Here is a 16,922-nt window from a genome sequence, read left to right as displayed (position 1 = left end):
CTCATTCTCACGCGCGCTCTCTCTCTTTCTCTCTCTCTCTTTCTCTCTCTCTCGCGTCTTTGCTTCACCCATTTAGTCCCTCATGATATTTTTTTTTGACTAAGCATTGCTTTTGAACTTCTTGTTTTTCCAAATGATCTCCTTCTGGCAGTTGCTTGTTCTACCCCCCATATTTCCCTCCTCTTTCTCAATGTGGCACAGGGAGCTCCTGCCATATCATCTACTAAGTTGGTCCCCGCTGTTCTTACGATTACTATTAACACAAAGTTACTGGTCTCACCACCTTTTGCTGTTTAACACACACACACACACACACACACACACACACACACACACACACACACACACACACACTCTCACTCAAGTAGTTGCTTTACAGTTTTAAAGAGGAAGTATCCTTAACGAAGCCCCCCCACAAAAGCCTGAAGTTTTTTTTCTTCCAGTCTAGATCTCCATCTGCGTTTCCGTAGCTACCCCACTGCGAGGGCCATGTCTCTGGTGTTTGCCCTGGGCAACAGTCTCTAGGTGACCAGTCAGCAGGAGATGTGTGTGTGTTCTAGGCTTCATTAGACCACTTCCTCTAATAAAAACAAAAACAAACACACACACATACGGGCAAGTACACACACATGGGCAGCCACACACTTCCATTTGCCAAGAGAATCACGCACTCATACACCCCGTGTTCAGTGTCAGTCTAATTTTCCCCCATGAATGTGTGTGAACTTTCTATAGGTGTTGGAGCAGCATGCATGTATATTATATGCATGTATATGCAACAACTGCAGCACAACAGCGTGAAGGACACGGTTTGGTCCAGAGTTGTCCTCTGTGCTGAAGTGTGTTGAGGTTAATGACCTAGAAACAGACACAGAATTACACATTCCTATTGTTGTACAAACACACACTCACTCTCTCACACTCACACACAGGTACTGAGGCCCTCCCATTAACCTAATCTGTAAATAAGATTAAGAATTAGTGTTGTTTACACTGTCACACACAGATATGATTCTGTTCATTTGTCTGTCCGTCACCCTATCTGTCTGTCAAGACACACATTATGCTGCAACACACAAGTTTTTTTTTTTCCTCCTCACACATTAGCAGAAATGCATGTCACACCCATTTCACACACACACACACAGGAAATAAGCATTGCCATTGCTGAGACTTTCTCAAGTACTTCCTTCCTGACCTAACGTCTTATTTCAGTCACGTGCAACACCTACTAGAGCACATGAAGTAGAGAAAGAAACGAGAGCAAATGGAAGAGCTGGAGAGCAGCGGGGCTGTTAGAGAGATGGATGTGCGTTTATTTTTCTTGACACACAAGCACGTGTCATTCCTTCACCATCTCTCCCTCCTGCTGTCCTCCTTCCTCTCTCCCGCCTTCTTTCTCTCTCTCTCTCTCTCTCTCTCTCTCTCTCTATCCCCCCTCTGTTTCTGGAAATTGGCCAGAATGGTTTGATCCCAGCTGGCTCCTGCCCCACCCCTGCTACACCTTTGAGAATGGTTCAGCCCACACCTCCCCTCCCTCCTCTCTCTCTCTCTCTGTCTCTCTCTCTCTCTCTCTCCCTCCTTCCCTTGTGTCTCTCTCTCTTGCGCGCCACTCCCCCACACACACCTTATGCAAATGCTCAGGGCTCAGAGAAAGAGAGAACCCAAGCAGAAGGCTGTGTTTACTTATCCATCCGACCGAGGCCACTTCTCTGCCCAGCTCAAACAAGGTGTGTGTGTGTGTGTGTGCGCATGTATACGTTCATGCACACACACTCAGCAGGAAACACTGACTTCTTGTGTGCCTGTGAGTTTGTGTGTGTGTGTGGGAGAGAGGAGTACTGAGTTGAGCTGAGAAGTGCCACACACTTCCACTTTAGCACAGAGAGAGGGAGAGTGTGTGTGTGTGTGAGAGAGTGTGTGAGAGCCTGGCCAGGATGGAGCAGGACTAAAGAAGAAGGGAGCGGGTGCAAAGCTGTGTTTACACAGAACCGAAAAAGAAAAGTGTTGAAAAGGGAGAACATTTTGTTCTTTGTTTTTCTCCAGTTTTTTTTTTTTTTTGCGAAAGGAGAGGACAAGAAAGAAAGGACTAACTCTGGACAAAAAGAGGAGGGAAATTTTTCTTTCTCTCGGAAACGGCGGCTAACACCACATGGAATGACGTAAAAAACAGATGAACGGAAAGATAAAAGAAGCTGGATTTTTTTTCCGTCTAAAAAAAAAAGACCCTCGTTCCCTCTCTTTTTCGCCGGTCGTCCACCCACTAGTGACCCACCTGAGAGCTCCGCTCCGCTCCTCTGTTCTCGGCAGCTGGCTGGTAGCCCCGGCTGGAGCTCCTCTCTCTCCCTTTATACCAGGAGGCTATGCTGGGGAAAAGCCTGGCTAGCCGAAACTTGCAGTGCTTGTACTGGTGCGCATGTAATTAAGTGTTAGTGTGAGTGTTGTGGTTAGCTTTTTTTGGGATAGAGTGTGTGTGTGTGTGTGTGTGTGTGAGCGATGGAGTACGACCAGCATTCGGCCTCTCCTGGCCTTTCTCCTGCAGCGTTTGTCAACCAGGTGCAGTACTCCAACATACTGGAGGGACGCTTCAAGCAGCTGCAAGGTAGGATACACACACACACACACACACACACACACACACACAAACACACCTGAGGAGCTTTCCTCATTACTCTTAGTAATATCCCCATAGGCTATGATAATAATATATAATAATAATATCCTATTTTAGAATGAGTTTAAAGAAGACCACACACACACACACACATTTAAAGGCAAGTGTTGAAAGTGAGCGCCATTGCTGTCAGCATGTTTGCTGTGTTTCCATGTCCTGTGGTTAACCCTGTGCTTGGCGGTTGAGTTTCTCAGCCACCTGTAACTAAGAACTGGAGGAGTGTTGGGGTTTTCCCTCCACTCAGGAGTGCCACCCTGTGTGTGTGTGTGTGTGTGTGTGTGTGTGTCTGTTTTTTAGATTCATCTTATATATAGGGGCCTTTGCGACTGACTGTGACTTTGAGAAGACAACCTGTTTTGTCTTTGCCTGCCTCATCCTACTCCTACTCATCCTCCATATCGCTCTCTCTCTCTCTCTCTCTCTCTCTCTCTCTATCTGAGCATGGGCAGAACAGAGCAAAAAGAGGGCTGGAAGGATTTATTTTTGTTCCTCCTGCTGTGTGTGTGTGTGTGTGTGTGTGTGTGTCACCTTTAGTGCTCTCCTGGAGAGTGGCCCCGATTTCAGCGCTGGTATTTTGGTTTTGGGAGCGTCTGCTGCAGAGCTGCTGCCCCAGATCCTCAGAAAGAGAAGGAGAGAGGGAGAAAAAGATGGAAAGAAAGAGAGGGTGAATAGAGAGAGATGCTATAGATGGAAATAGGGGAGGAGAGAGGAAGAAAGACTAAGAAAAAACAAGGGTTGGAGAGATAATGAGAGAGGAAGAGAGAGAGAAATGGATAGAGATGGAGAGAGAGAGAGAAACGAGGGAAGAGAAACCAGAGGAGGAGAGAGGTGAGAAGTGCACAGATAGAGACTCTAATGCGATGATGCCAGTTGGAGGGAGGGTACTTTAGTGCTAATGCTGACAAAAGCCATACAGTCATCATGAGAGCTGAATCATATCACACACCCACAATCATATATGCAGTACACACACACACACACACACACACAGTCAGGACTTACAGGGCAGGCCAGCACACCCTACATATCTCACATTCTTCACTACACACCAAGGATATTTCAACTCCCAAAAACACTTAGATTGGGCAATACTCAACCCTGCATTCTGAAACAAACGTGTGTGTGTGTGTGTGTGTGTGTGTGTGTGTGTGTGTGCGTGTGCGTATGCGCATACAGCAGTTTGCAGTTTGATTTATTTTGGTAACTATAGTGGTGTCATGTCTTACTCCACCCCTTTCACACTGCTGCAGTAAGATTTGTGTGTGGGAAGAATGGACTGGTCTTGGTATCGACACACACACACACACACACACTCACACTCACACACGTACACACTTGCTGGTCATTTCAATGGCTAAAACGTCCTCTGTGTGTTTGTGTATCTAAACGGATCTAAACCCATAATCCTCATATCTGAACAAATCTCTATTAAGTAAATTGTGAAGACATCCCACAACCCACTAAGCTCTCTTTCTTTCTCTCTTTTTGTCTTTCATCCTCCCTTTCCTCCTCTCTCCCCTCTCAGTGTCTGTCTAGCATGTTCACAGGTGTGCAGTCAGATAGGGTAAAAGATGCAGCAAGCTCTGCGTGTGTGTGGTTTTGTGTGTAGGGGGGAGAGTAACAGGGAGACTCTCCACGTGTCATGTGTCTGAGAGAATGACTGGAATCTTAACCTTTTGAACCGTCCTGTCTGGTTCGTACCAGATTTGTCTTTCCAAAACGCTCCAAAGTTCACGATGCGGCTGTAGGCCCTAATGGTTTTGCACCAAATTCCATTTCACAATAGGTGGGATTTCAGAAGCATGGAGTGCGTGTGGCAACACACCTTGGACATACTGTTTCAGCAGAAATTGAACCTAGACTGATAACAGTAATTCATGACATCAACCCCCACCCACACCCCCCCCCCACACACACACACACCCATACATCTTTGGGATATGACTGAAAAATGTGTTAGGGCAAAAGATAACCGAAAATGGATGTAAACCAAATTGTGTTCATGTTGAATTGAGCAGATATGCGTATACACCTGTTTCTGTGGCCCTTGCTCTGCATAGTTAAGCCTGTACAGTGGACACCATGTGTGAGCCTGACTTTTGAAAAGCCTGGAGCTGGTGTTTTTGTTTTCTGTTGTTCATAAACTCTGTGCGACCCCCCCCCCCGGTAAGTCGGTCATAGTTCGGTTACGGGACCTGTTTCATCACGTTATTGTTATCAGAGAGGGAGACTGAGGCCCAGATTACCAGTGGGAGCTGAGGCTTTTTAGCTGTATTAGCACATTACATTAGACCGCTGCATCTTGTGGTTAATGATTTCTGGTGTTTCATCACAGTATGTGGCTGAAATGGTTAGCTAGTGTGTACACACACACACACACACATACATACATACACACACAGAGAGTCCCTCCCATGCTGCAGAGCACTTATCTCCGAGTGTTCTCATAATCCTACATCATCCACTAGCCCTCCTCAACACACACACACACACACACACACACACACACACTTGAAAATCTGGTCAGTTTGCCCTAAGGGCTGGTTCTTTGACGAGGAAGGTTTTGGGATAGTCAATACGTGTTATACAGACTACGTCATTTTGTGACCTTTCACAAAAAAAAAATTATTTGCAAAAATAATAAATATATTTAAAAAAAGAAAACTGCTGTGTCACTCCTCAAGTTAACCTTGTCAGACAGGTAGACACACTTAGCATTGCTGATCTGCTTGCTCCCACCTGTAGTCTGTCTGGACTTACAAACCACTCACCAGCAGTCTACCAATACTACGGCACCTCACCCTGTGGTTCACAAGCACTCCTAAGCACACATAATAAGTTGGTTCAAGGGCTTAGGGTTGAACAACACAAATCTGTCTTATCGGCAAATGCAGGCTGAAGTCGTCGCAGAGCCAAATTACAGTGAAGAGCTTACACCAGCAAGATTTTGTGGCTTTCCGCCTGTTGAAAAATACTCTTAAAAATGGCTTCTGGTGCTTAAAATCTAATTGGTTGCAGCTAGCAGCTAGTAATGGCCTTGTAAAACACTTTCGATGTCTTTTTGAAGGAGCGTTATAAGGTCTTTTAAAATAGCCTTCTCATGGTCGTCAGGTAAATGTCCTTGTGAACTGAGAGTGTTGTCGGCCAGTCCTTTTATGTCGGTATGTGAGGGGCAGGGAGTGGTAGGTAGGTGGTGAACAACCCCCTCTCTGAAACCGGTTTGGGTTAACGTAGCCTCGGGGCGCTCTGCTGTGCTATTTGAGACCGACCGTAAGTCCGTCTTGTTGTTTCCTCACCACTGCCGATCCCTCTTGTAATCCGTCGCCAACCGGTTTGGCCACTGGAGAATGTCACTCGGGTTGGGGACACATCAGGGCCGGAGCCACCCCAGAGTCAGCTGCCGTGTGTGTCTGTGTGTGTCTGGGTCTGTGTCTGTGTGTCTGTGTGTCTTTGAATTAATTCCTGCGTTTGTCACTGTGTGTGTGCTTGTGTGTGTGTGTTTCTTCCTGAGTGCATGCCTGTATATGTCAGCCTGTGTCTGTCTGCGCGTGTGTCTGCGTCCACTGTCCTGCTGTGGTAATTGCGTGCTAACAAAAACAGTAGCAGCTTCTGGGTAATTAGCCCTTCGGCTAGCGCCCCAGTTGAGGGGCAGATTTGGGAGTTGTCCACCTACTGAGTAAAGCACAGAGGAGCCATGACTTCTAGGCTCAAACGTATTCTAATGGCAGGTTTCCTGTAGGAAGCAAGGCACTGTGCTGTAATTGAGGATCTGCTACAGTCAACAGGCTATTATGTACAGATAAAAACATAGAAACAATGTACAACATGACCTATAAAGATTTGATATCATGTCATTGGGTCTGGCTTGGGGTTTAGTGGTTGAATGTGACTCGTGTGGTGTGGTTTGTGGAGAGCTGCTTCTGGTCCAAATGTCAAGTTTCACGTGTTAAATGTTAAACCTGCTTCTGCCCGGCCAAAATTCCTGAGAGTTCAAATATTGAACTGAGTGTGTGTGTGTGTGTGTGTGTGTGTGTGTGTGTGTGTGTGTCCAGGTCCAAAAGGGTGTCCTCCCCTGTGTCACTCACCCCCATTAGGCACCGGGGCCCTGATGGCCTTCCCCCTGCTCACAAAACTCTCCCTCCAGTGTCCCATACAGAACTGCTCTGATGCTGAAAAAAGAACACACACACACACACACTAAGGGTTATTAATTAAAAACACAAGCATTCAGATATGGGTGAAGGGAATGTGGGTCTCTGAGGTTCTCTTGTAACAAAGGTCAAAGTTTAAAACTGATAGGAGCTGCAAATAAGCTGGTGGATTTTGCTCAGATACTAATATATAATGTGTGTGGTTGATTTGATAATGAAGGGCTTCAATCATTAACAGATGCTGACATATTATCTTATAGCAGTGTGTTTTAGCGTGTTATCTTATAGCTGTGTGTGTGTGTGTGTGTGTGTGTGTGTGTGTGTGTTCATGAGAGTAGAAACTGCACAGTATTGCTCTTTGTCTTCTCATTTCCCTATGTCACAGCACACCGTGGCGACTCCCTCTGGCACTCTGATAAAGTTAGGCCAGTCCAAGCCAACTGAAGTCGTCACACCATCACACCACATTACAGTTCCTTAATCAAGTCTCCTTTCACAGTAATGACCCTTTAGTCTTCATTTCAGCCCTCTGACTGGGCACTGCGGTCTAATGTTGACTAAGAGCAAAGGCTCTTGGAAGTTGTAGTCTTAATGAATGGAGGAGTCTCAGGTGTCCATGGTTGTTTAAAAGCACCATTTGTTCTTGTGATTTATTGAAGATGGAGGAAGAGGCTCTAGAGTGTGTGCACTTCTCTCCTCTTAGCATTCTAAGGTCAGGGTTCTGTTACATGGACACAGATTTAGAGAAACTTGACCTCAGTCTCTTTTTTTCTGTCTCTGGTTACCTTGTATGTGTGTGTAAACACACACACACACACACACACTCAAACCAGGAGATGCTGTGAGAAAGTACAGGTTGGATGGCCCTGTGTGGGTCCCTGTTAGTGTGTGTGTGTGTGTGAGAGAGAGAGAGAGAGAGAGAGAGAGAGAGAGAGAGAGAGAGAGAGAGAGGCTGTGTGTAGACCCAGGTTGTACATTGTCACTGTGGTCAACCACTTAACTGTAACTGTATTTACTCCCCCCCAACTCCAAGCCTGCCTAGCTCTTTTGGAGGACTAAAAGTCTCTCTCTCACTCTCTCTCTCTCTTTCTTTCTCTCTCTCTCTCTCTGTCTGTGCACACACTACCAGTGTGTCATGAGAGCTGGCAAAGGATCAGGGGAAGCACTTCATTTGTTTTTAAGTTTAAACATACACAGTAGAATATGTGCATTGTCATTTCTTTGGGAGTTTTAGGAAGAAGGGAGGTTGAGGATTTACATTCATAATCTCTCTCACACATACACACATACACACACACACACACACACACAGCAATTTCATTGTTTTCTCCTTAGTCAACCTAACCTAACTGTATCCATTAGCATTCGTTGCTATGGGGATTGTGATTAAATGCTGCAGAGAATTTAATATGCAATTTAGGAGACGTTTATATGTGTGTGACTGAGTGGAGAAGGGAGACGGCATGAAATTCACTTCACTGTTTTTAGAAGAGTTTGCTATTCCAGTAATGTCAATGAGTGTTGAGTTTGTGTGTGTGTGTGTGTGTGTGTGTGTGTGTGTGTGTATACAATTATAGTTCCTTGTATGCGTATGTGTAGTTGGCAGTCAGTCAGTTAGGGTAAAGTTGTGTGTGTTTGGTCTAGGTGTTGATCAGCTTTAGGCAGTGGTGTGGGGGCCATGCCAACATCAAAGCTTAGCCACATTCCTGGCCCTCTCCTCAGAGCGGCACGTTTCACCGGCGGAACATTAACAACACTCCGCTACAAGTGTGAACAACACCCCAATGGTATCGTTAGTGCCACCATCGCATTGTTACACGTCAATAATGGGTGTCGGTCATGGAAACATGCCATTTTAGGTGTGCGTGTGTGTGAGGGGGCTATAACATCGCTGAGTCCTATGATTAACGTTGGGTTTTGTCATTCCATGCACTTGTGTGTGTACTCATGTTTTTCTGTTGCGTTGCAGTGTGTGTGTGTGTGTGTGTGTAGACCTGTGTCTATCTTTAAGCTGTCTTTACAGAATGTTCTCCTCCATTGAGACGAACAGTAGAGTTGTAATTAATGGGGCCAGGGTCTTCATCTGAACATGCTGCTTGTTTTGCACCCTAATGCCCTCTGCTTACTACCTGTGTGTGTGTGTGTGTGTGTGTGTGTGTGTGTGTGTGTGTGTGTACAGTAATGACTACCCCGGTATTTCAGGCCCTAATAGTAGACTAAGGGAGTGCAGCTGTGCTTTTTTGGCTGCCTGAGGTATTCATCATTAGCACACTCAACACAACTAAACAAAAAACAACACAATGCCTGTGTGGTGGGGGTCACACAAACAAACAGAACAGAACAGGATACACCTCTACACATCATCCGCCCAGGGAAACTGGCCCAAAGCTTTGGACTCTCCTCCTGCTTTTGGGATGGAAATGAAAATTAATAACTTGTGAATTTGATAAAGGCCCTGGGGAAGATCCTGGAACATGTGAGGTATTCGTAGTGTCTTTAGCTCGGATGCTAGAGAACTGTTGGGGACTGCTGACTTTGGCAGAAGAGTGTGTGCGTGCGTGCATGCGTGTGTGTGTGCGTGGTTGTTCCCAGCCGTTTGTCTTCATGTCCCGGGGATAGCAGGTGTGGAGAGTTTCTGCATGAGTTGTTTGGGGGGGGGCAGTTCAGGCTGCAGTGCTAGGAGGCTGCTGATGGGACAGGCAGAGAGGCAGGGCTTGTGTCTCTATCAGGGCTGCAGGAGAGAGAGGGGGCTTATGGACCACGGTGCTGCCCAGGTCTGACCTAGGAGTTGCCCAGGCCCAGTGGTGCAAGGCATGGATGAACAGGCATCTGGACGAACAGGGATGTGGCCTCTCAGGACTCTATCTTTCCCTATCTCTATCTATCTCTTTATCTCTCTGTCTATATCTGTGTTTTCCTTTGTATGTTTTCTCTTTCTAGCCACAGTTTGGTTGATGTTGCAAGAGAAAACAGGTTCTCCTTTTTGAAAAATAAAACTAGGCTGACTCAGGACCTGTTGAGTGTACGTATGGATGGGAACATATAGTAAGAGAGAGCTTCCTCGTGTCTGCTTGCGAAACCAAACGAAGGCACAGTTCTCAGTCCTCATTCCTCCATTTGTGCTAGTGAATTTATTGCTGTTTGAAAAACAGCTTCTCTCCTCCTACCTGAATACAGGGGACAAGTAATTATGTGGGTTCAAGGTGCTTTAACAGTCTGAACTCCAACTCCCATAATTCAGCTGCAGTGTGTGTGTGTGTGTGTGTGTGTGTGTGTGTGTGTGTGTATGTGTGTGTGGGGGGGGGGGGGTCAGGGCATCATTACTGTGGCCTTGATGATGTATTGCTCTCTGCTTAGGTCCCACTTCCTCTGGGGAATGAAGGGGAGACAGTTCCGGAACATGGTGAGGAAGGGTGAAGAGGTGGGGAGAGAAAGAGGAGTGGGTGCCGGAAGAGCGAGGGGGTTAAATTAGATGACAGGAGCGAGGGATGAAAGGGAGGAATAAACGACTCCCCGTGGAAGGTCTTTACAGCTCTGTCGAGGGGAGTAATTAAAGTCTGCCAGCGGCCAGATGCTGGCTCACTACACTGACTGTGTGTGTGTGTGTGTTGACAAGCATATATGCACCCTGTGTGTGCACAAGTTCCAAACTGCCAGATGCAACGTGACACACACACACACACACACACACACAAACACACACACACACCCACACACCTTTACCCCTCCAGCTCTATTATTGTAGGCCAGAATTAGCGTCCAGAAACCATTTAAGGCTGACCTTCCCAGAAGCCCCTGCCGACCCCTGCCCCAGAACGTCCACATCTGCCCCGGCCCTCCCTCCTGCACTCCCCAGTGGGGGCAGACCGCCTATGGAGTGGGGCAGAGTGGCTTGTCTCTGGCCCACTGATCTGGGATCAGCCTCTCCATTAATCACACCAGGGGCCTCATTTATAAAGCGTTCTTACACACAGATTTGATCTTAGACCGTGCGTACGCTCAAATCCATGCCAACGCTCAGATTTATAAAAACCGTCTTTGACGTGGAAAAGTGCTTATCTCCACGTCAGGTTCAAACTTGACGTACGACCATTTCCTTGTGGTAATGCCGGGGTACTGCAAGTAATCTGAGGTCTAAGTGCGATGCATTTTCAAAATTCCAAGACCAACGATCTCATGTCTTTCTTTGCCATATGCATGATCAATATCAGAAGATTTTTAAAGACGTTTTTGGACGCAGCTTAATGTTTCATGGTTTGGCATAAAACTGCTAATGAGAACTATAGCCCACTTAAGAAAGTGAAAAAACGTATAGCTTACTTATTTCATAATATCTAAAAAACACCAAGACCTACGATGGAATGATTGAAACATTCTTACAGGTGATCTAGTATATTTTGTGTTCTCACCAATCTAATATTGACCATAAAATGTCCAATTGCCCTCGTTTAGAAGAGGAAAAGTACATTTTTGAATGTTAAAAGTGAATACACTCTTTTGAGAGGTGGATAAACTAAGAGGTGGGTAGGCCTAAACTCTATTTCTGAAATGGCAGAGGTGGATAAACTGCGTTTACTCGCGTTTAGCCTCCACTACATCCTAATTTGCGCTCATAGCATACGCCTATTCCCAGCTCCGTAACAGAAAGGTAATATTTGAATGTAAGCTATACAATGTAGGCTATTGTTATTTTATATCATATACGGTATAGCCTACACAACCAAGGGACGGAAGTTATCCTCTAGCATCTTCATATTTAGTGTTGCGTCGGAGTTGCGTAAAGAGGTGTAGAGCGCGCACCTGTTTGCTTTTTTTGACTGGCAGTGCCCAAGATCAGATGACAATACGTGAGTTGGTAAAATATAAAGGTAGGCCTAAAGCAAACAATAAAGGACAATGTTTAAGCCATTGGACATTATTGAAAGAAAACGATAGCAAAGATATGCAGAATGAATGAATAATGACCGGCGAACTAGGCTACTTTTTCAGCAAAAACATAGCCTATCCTAAAAGAAACGTTAAGCCTACATGACATATCACGCTTAATTTAGTCCTCTGTTTTGTAGCTAAATCAGCATATTACCCTGGGTCATATTGGAAACGTACAGTAGCCTACTGTACCATAATGTACAGGATTATGCTGTAGGCCTAGGTCTTTCCTTCATAAGGTAGGCCTACCAAATGTTTTTCAACAAAGTAGGCCTAAACATAGGCTACTAAATGTTGATTATTCACATTACTGCAAGCAAAAGGAATGAAAGCGAGCAGAGGACAATGGACATGGATGCATACGATCTCTTTCCAGAAAGCTTTGCTGGAAAAAACATAATTAGTTAAGCTATTCGAACTGACGCATATAGGCTAGTTAACATCAGATGGCATAGGCTAGGCCTATACAATGTTTTCAATATGTCATTTTACATAGGCTACAGCTTTTAGGCCATTGATTTCATTAAAACATATGCTAATGATATTGATGAGGGGGTGTTTACAAGGCGGAGACCGGCTGCGCACAAGTTGACGTTCATTTGTGATTTATAATGGGCACATCTGGAAGGGTGGCGTACGCACGTTTTTTGGTGCGTACGTTCGTGTTCTCTGAATCACACGTACGATCATTTCAGAAATGATCTAAGATCAAATGAAGGACGGTTTCTACGCAACACTTATATAAATGAGGCCCCAGACCTTATAATCATACGCCTTCTCTCCACACCACTGATAAACTCATTCTGATTCTAATACAGCACAGATAGCTTACTAGATACATCACACACACACACACACACACACACACACTAATATGTGTGTGTGTGAGCTTGACTCAGCTGTTATTGGAAGTGGGGAGCAGAAATTGAGGTCATTTAGATCCGTACTGACCTTCTGTGTCACAATGGTTGTGAATGATATGTGTGTGTGCGCAAGATTGAGATAAACACATCTGAATCAGCACTGGGATAAAGATAAAGGTCCTTCCCTCTTCCTCAGTGTGCGCTTGTTGTGTGTGGGTGTGTGTGTGTGTGTGTGTGTGTGTCCATGTTCATTTCTGTCTGTGTTTTGTCTGTTTTGTCCACTCAGTAATGTGTCTAGTCCTGCTGTAGGTCTTTTTCACCTGACTGACACACACACACACAAACACACACTCTCACTCACACACAATGAGTCCTGCAGGCCTATCCGTTCCATCTTCGATGGATATTGATTTATACCCGAGTTGCACTGCACTGGAGAGGAGTGTGTGGTGAAAGTCTAAAAAGCTTCTCTCTGCACTTTGGTGTGTGTGTGTGTGTGTGTGTGTGTGTGTGTGTGTGTGTGTGTGTGTGTGTGTGTGTGTGTGTGTGTGTGTGTGTGTGTGTGTGTGTGGGTCCTAGCCAAAAACAGCAGGTGACAAGACAAAAACAAAGCATCCTCCAAGGAGACACGGTCCAACGCACACACTCTGTCACTCTCTATCTCATTGTCCTCTCACTCTCACACGCACGCACACACACACATTTGCGAACACACACACACACACTCATGCCTTCACAGTGTATTACCCCACTATGTCCACATACAATTCAACACACACAAACATGCAGGAACACACACAAACAAACACACACACACACACACACACACACCACATACACACACACACACACTCACTTACTCATTCACATACACGCACTACTTGCTTACTTATTATACTATACTCATCATATAACCGAACGACATATAGAAGCAAATCAACATTTCATCACATGGAGTTTTCAAGGATAGAGAAAGCCGTGTCTTTTCTGTGTTTATGTAGACACGCACACGCGCACACACTGAACTAAACAAAGGTAAACAGAGAGAAGGGGCGAGAGGTGAAAGCCAGGATTAACACTGGGCATGTTTCTATGGATTAAGGTATGAGCGCATGAGGGAAAACATGTTTTTGTCCTCCTTCTCCAGACAGTAGCGATGCTATCTATACTTAGCCCAGTCTACAGGGGTCCAGCGCTGTTATTTTACCCTCCTATGTGTTATTTTGTCTTTCTGCTCATCCTTTGTGTGTGTGTGTGTGTGTGTGTGTGTGTGTGTGTGTGTGTGTGTGTGTGTGAGACGTGTGTTGGTATGCATACTAGTCATTAACACCGCATGGGTCTTTGCCTTGCAGGCAGTGTCATTGTCACGGGTTGACACTCAAACTCTCACATTTATACAGAGAAAGAAAGAGCCATGGAGAGAGAGACCACAAACCCCTAGAAGGGATGTAGTTCTGTGTTGGTCGGTCTGTGCGTGTGACATGGAATTCCTCGTTAGTCTTTCACCATTCCTTCTCTCTCTCTCTCTCTACATCTGCCCTTTCTTTCCCTCCTCCTGAGGGGACTCGAGCTGTCACAACATGACCAACGTGAAGAGGAATGTAGTCTGTGTTACACACACACACAGGCCTACACACATATAGGCCTACACACACACACACACACACACACACACACACACACACACACACACAGGGAGAAAATAATCCTCCTCAGGTGTCTCATCATTGACCAAACATAGGGGGAACGCCCATAAACACAAACACACACATACACACACACACAAAGCTGAATGGTTGATCACTGAGTCATGACAAAACCGTTTAGCTGATAATGTTTTTTTCTTGTGTGTATAAATAACATTAGTGTGAGTTCATGTGAGGAAGCCTGTGCAGGAGTGGCACTCTCACCTTGTGATGAATAGTTACAGTTGAAGAAGCCAATGTAACATACAATTGAGACCCTTCAGTGCCAGGCACACACACTCATACAGTGTTTCTGCAACACACAAACAAGTTTTATAACTCTTTCTAAGGGATAACAATGTGTGTGTGTTAGGGCTGTAACGATATACGATTCGAAACCGAAATCGCGACATTCATATCCACGATACTGTGTCGCGGTGTGAAAAGGCAGAATCTCGACACACCCTTTATAGTGTTTCACGCAGTGCTTTGCAGCTTACGCGGCCGCAAAAGCAACCCACATCTCCCGCTTTACTTATCGGTAGCCTACGTTGTCCAAAAACAAACAAATCAATAAATAATAATTTCATACCTCTCCTTGCTTTCATTGTATACTATGTGTGCAACTTCACCAAACAGTATAGAAGTAAACCCCCTCTCCTTGCCCCACTCTCTCTCGCGCTCCCTCCCTCTCACTCTCCCGCCCTTTCCTGCTCAATGAACACACGCGACTTAAATAAAACATTCACAATCGTGAAAGCAATGACGCATAGAAGACGACTAGCTAAATTACTATTAAATCCGCTTAGCATCATTAGCATGCTGCACATATTTGTTTAAAACTCTTGCATTGAAGTTGACTGATCATCTCAATATCAACGTTTCCCAAAAGGCCCTGTCCCAAGGAGAACAAACACAGATGGGGAAACTGAACAGTCCAATCAGTAGACTATGATAGGCTAAGCTAGCCAACTATGCTACTTTGTTTACAATATTTCCAGGCTTCAACCAGACAGCTGAATTAAAGAGGTAGAGTTGTAATAAAAAAAATAGTAGGCCTAGGCTATAGGCTAATCTGCATAAAGTGTGCTGTCATAAATATCAGTCATTGAGAAAAATATTTTTATATCAGGATATAAAATAATAGATATATTATATTGTAATCCTCTGGTGTTCTAAGGGAGGCTATTAAAATGTTATTTAATAAAATGTCTACCCCCCCCCCCCCCAAAAAAAAAAATTCGTATCGAACCGTGGGTCAAAAATCGTGATACAAACCGAATCGTGAGGTTGGTGTATCGTTACAGCCCTAGTGTGTGTGTGTGTTCTGATCTGTGCACAAGGGTGTTTGCGCCGCTTTCTCCTTGTTTGCTGTCAGCAGACGGTACACTGCACAGTACATTCGTGCCATAATCTGCCTCCACAGTTGCTCACTCCATTTCCCACACACACACACACACACAGACAGTAGTCAGCCTTCATGAGGTGAAGAGATAGAAACCACTGATGCATGAAGTGTTCAGACCTGTCAGTCAGTGAGATGCAGAACAGGTAACCAGCCTCCGTATGTAGAGCCACACTCATGCATGTAGCCTTAGAGATGTGGCTGAGTGGCCCCACAGGACTAATAGCAACGCAACTGATGGAAGTACGTATGATATGGGCCATATGTGTACTGCCTGCTGTATCACAGTATGTTTTCTGTGTGTGTGTGTGTGTGTTGGTCCATGCAGGTTATTATAGATTCTCATACTCATTGTCACTGTCACACTAATAGCTGCTGCTCAGTTGTGCTTCAGCAAACACGAGCAGAGGTGCATGAACACATGCGCGCACACACACACGTACACACGTACACACACACGTACACACACACACACACACACGCACACACACGTACACATACACACACATAGACACACATACTGTACACACACACACACACACACACACACACACACACACATTGTACACATGCACACACAATCTTTTTTCCCTATCTTCATGGCATGTTCGTGTAGGTCTAGGTCTTTGATATGCCTGCCTAAGACATGTTTCTTTCCGTTTCCGTTTCTTACATCAGCTGCTCTTGACATGGGTGTGGTTCTCACCTAAACCATACTTGGGTGTCTATGCGTGGGAGTGAGTGTGTATTGACTGTGTTGTGTAAACTTGGTCATAAGATTAGGATTATATCCTGTCAGATGAGTGTGTGTGTGTGTGTGTGTGTGTGTGAGAGAGTCTCAGTTGTTTATTTTGTCACCTCTCAGTTCCTCTCTTGTTGTGCAGAGACGTTTCTTAGCGTGACATGGATGCCCTTGACATGTTATGTTCAACTAGGTTGCAGTTCCAAAATAGATCAGATAATAAGGAGAACATTTTTAGAGGAGTCAGCAGCCACACCACTGCAGCTTCATGCTGGACATGCAGGACTGCCATGCACTCAGAAAATGTTGTGTGCGTGTGCGTGTGTTAGGGCTGGGCGATATTGAAAGTAATTGTAGGTGAATAATTACTTAATATTAATCTTAGACTGGCGAACTTCAGGAAAAACTCAGGAATCAGGTTTATTCTGTTACAAGCAGAGAGAGTACAACAAAAGGTCTATGTAGGCCTAGCC

The 16,922-nt window shown here is 45.2% G+C and overlaps 1 protein-coding gene across 1 annotated transcript in view; it reads left to right on the top strand.

Annotated features, from left to right (window-relative positions):
* The first annotated feature begins 1,687 nt into the window (after nt 1-1,687).
* The window catches only part of sptbn2 (spectrin, beta, non-erythrocytic 2), a 61,443-nt gene continuing 46,208 nt past the window's right edge, over nt 1,688-16,922 (top strand). The window contains exon 1 of the mRNA XM_076274106.1: nt 1,688-2,602. Coding sequence (XP_076130221.1) covers nt 2,497-2,602 — 106 coding nt within the window. The 5' untranslated portion in view covers nt 1,688-2,496. The remainder of the gene's footprint in view (nt 2,603-16,922) is intronic.

The sequence above is a fragment of the Alosa pseudoharengus genome, unplaced genomic scaffold (genome assembly GCF_046254945.1).
Source record: "Alosa pseudoharengus isolate Yale_2024_CS ecotype anadromous, Long Island Sound unplaced genomic scaffold, YU_APseudo_1.1 YU_APseudo_1.1_scf_8, whole genome shotgun sequence".
In the NCBI taxonomy this organism is placed as follows: domain Eukaryota; kingdom Metazoa; phylum Chordata; class Actinopteri; order Clupeiformes; family Clupeidae; genus Alosa; species Alosa pseudoharengus.
This window is presented reverse-complemented; position numbering and strand designations above follow the sequence as displayed.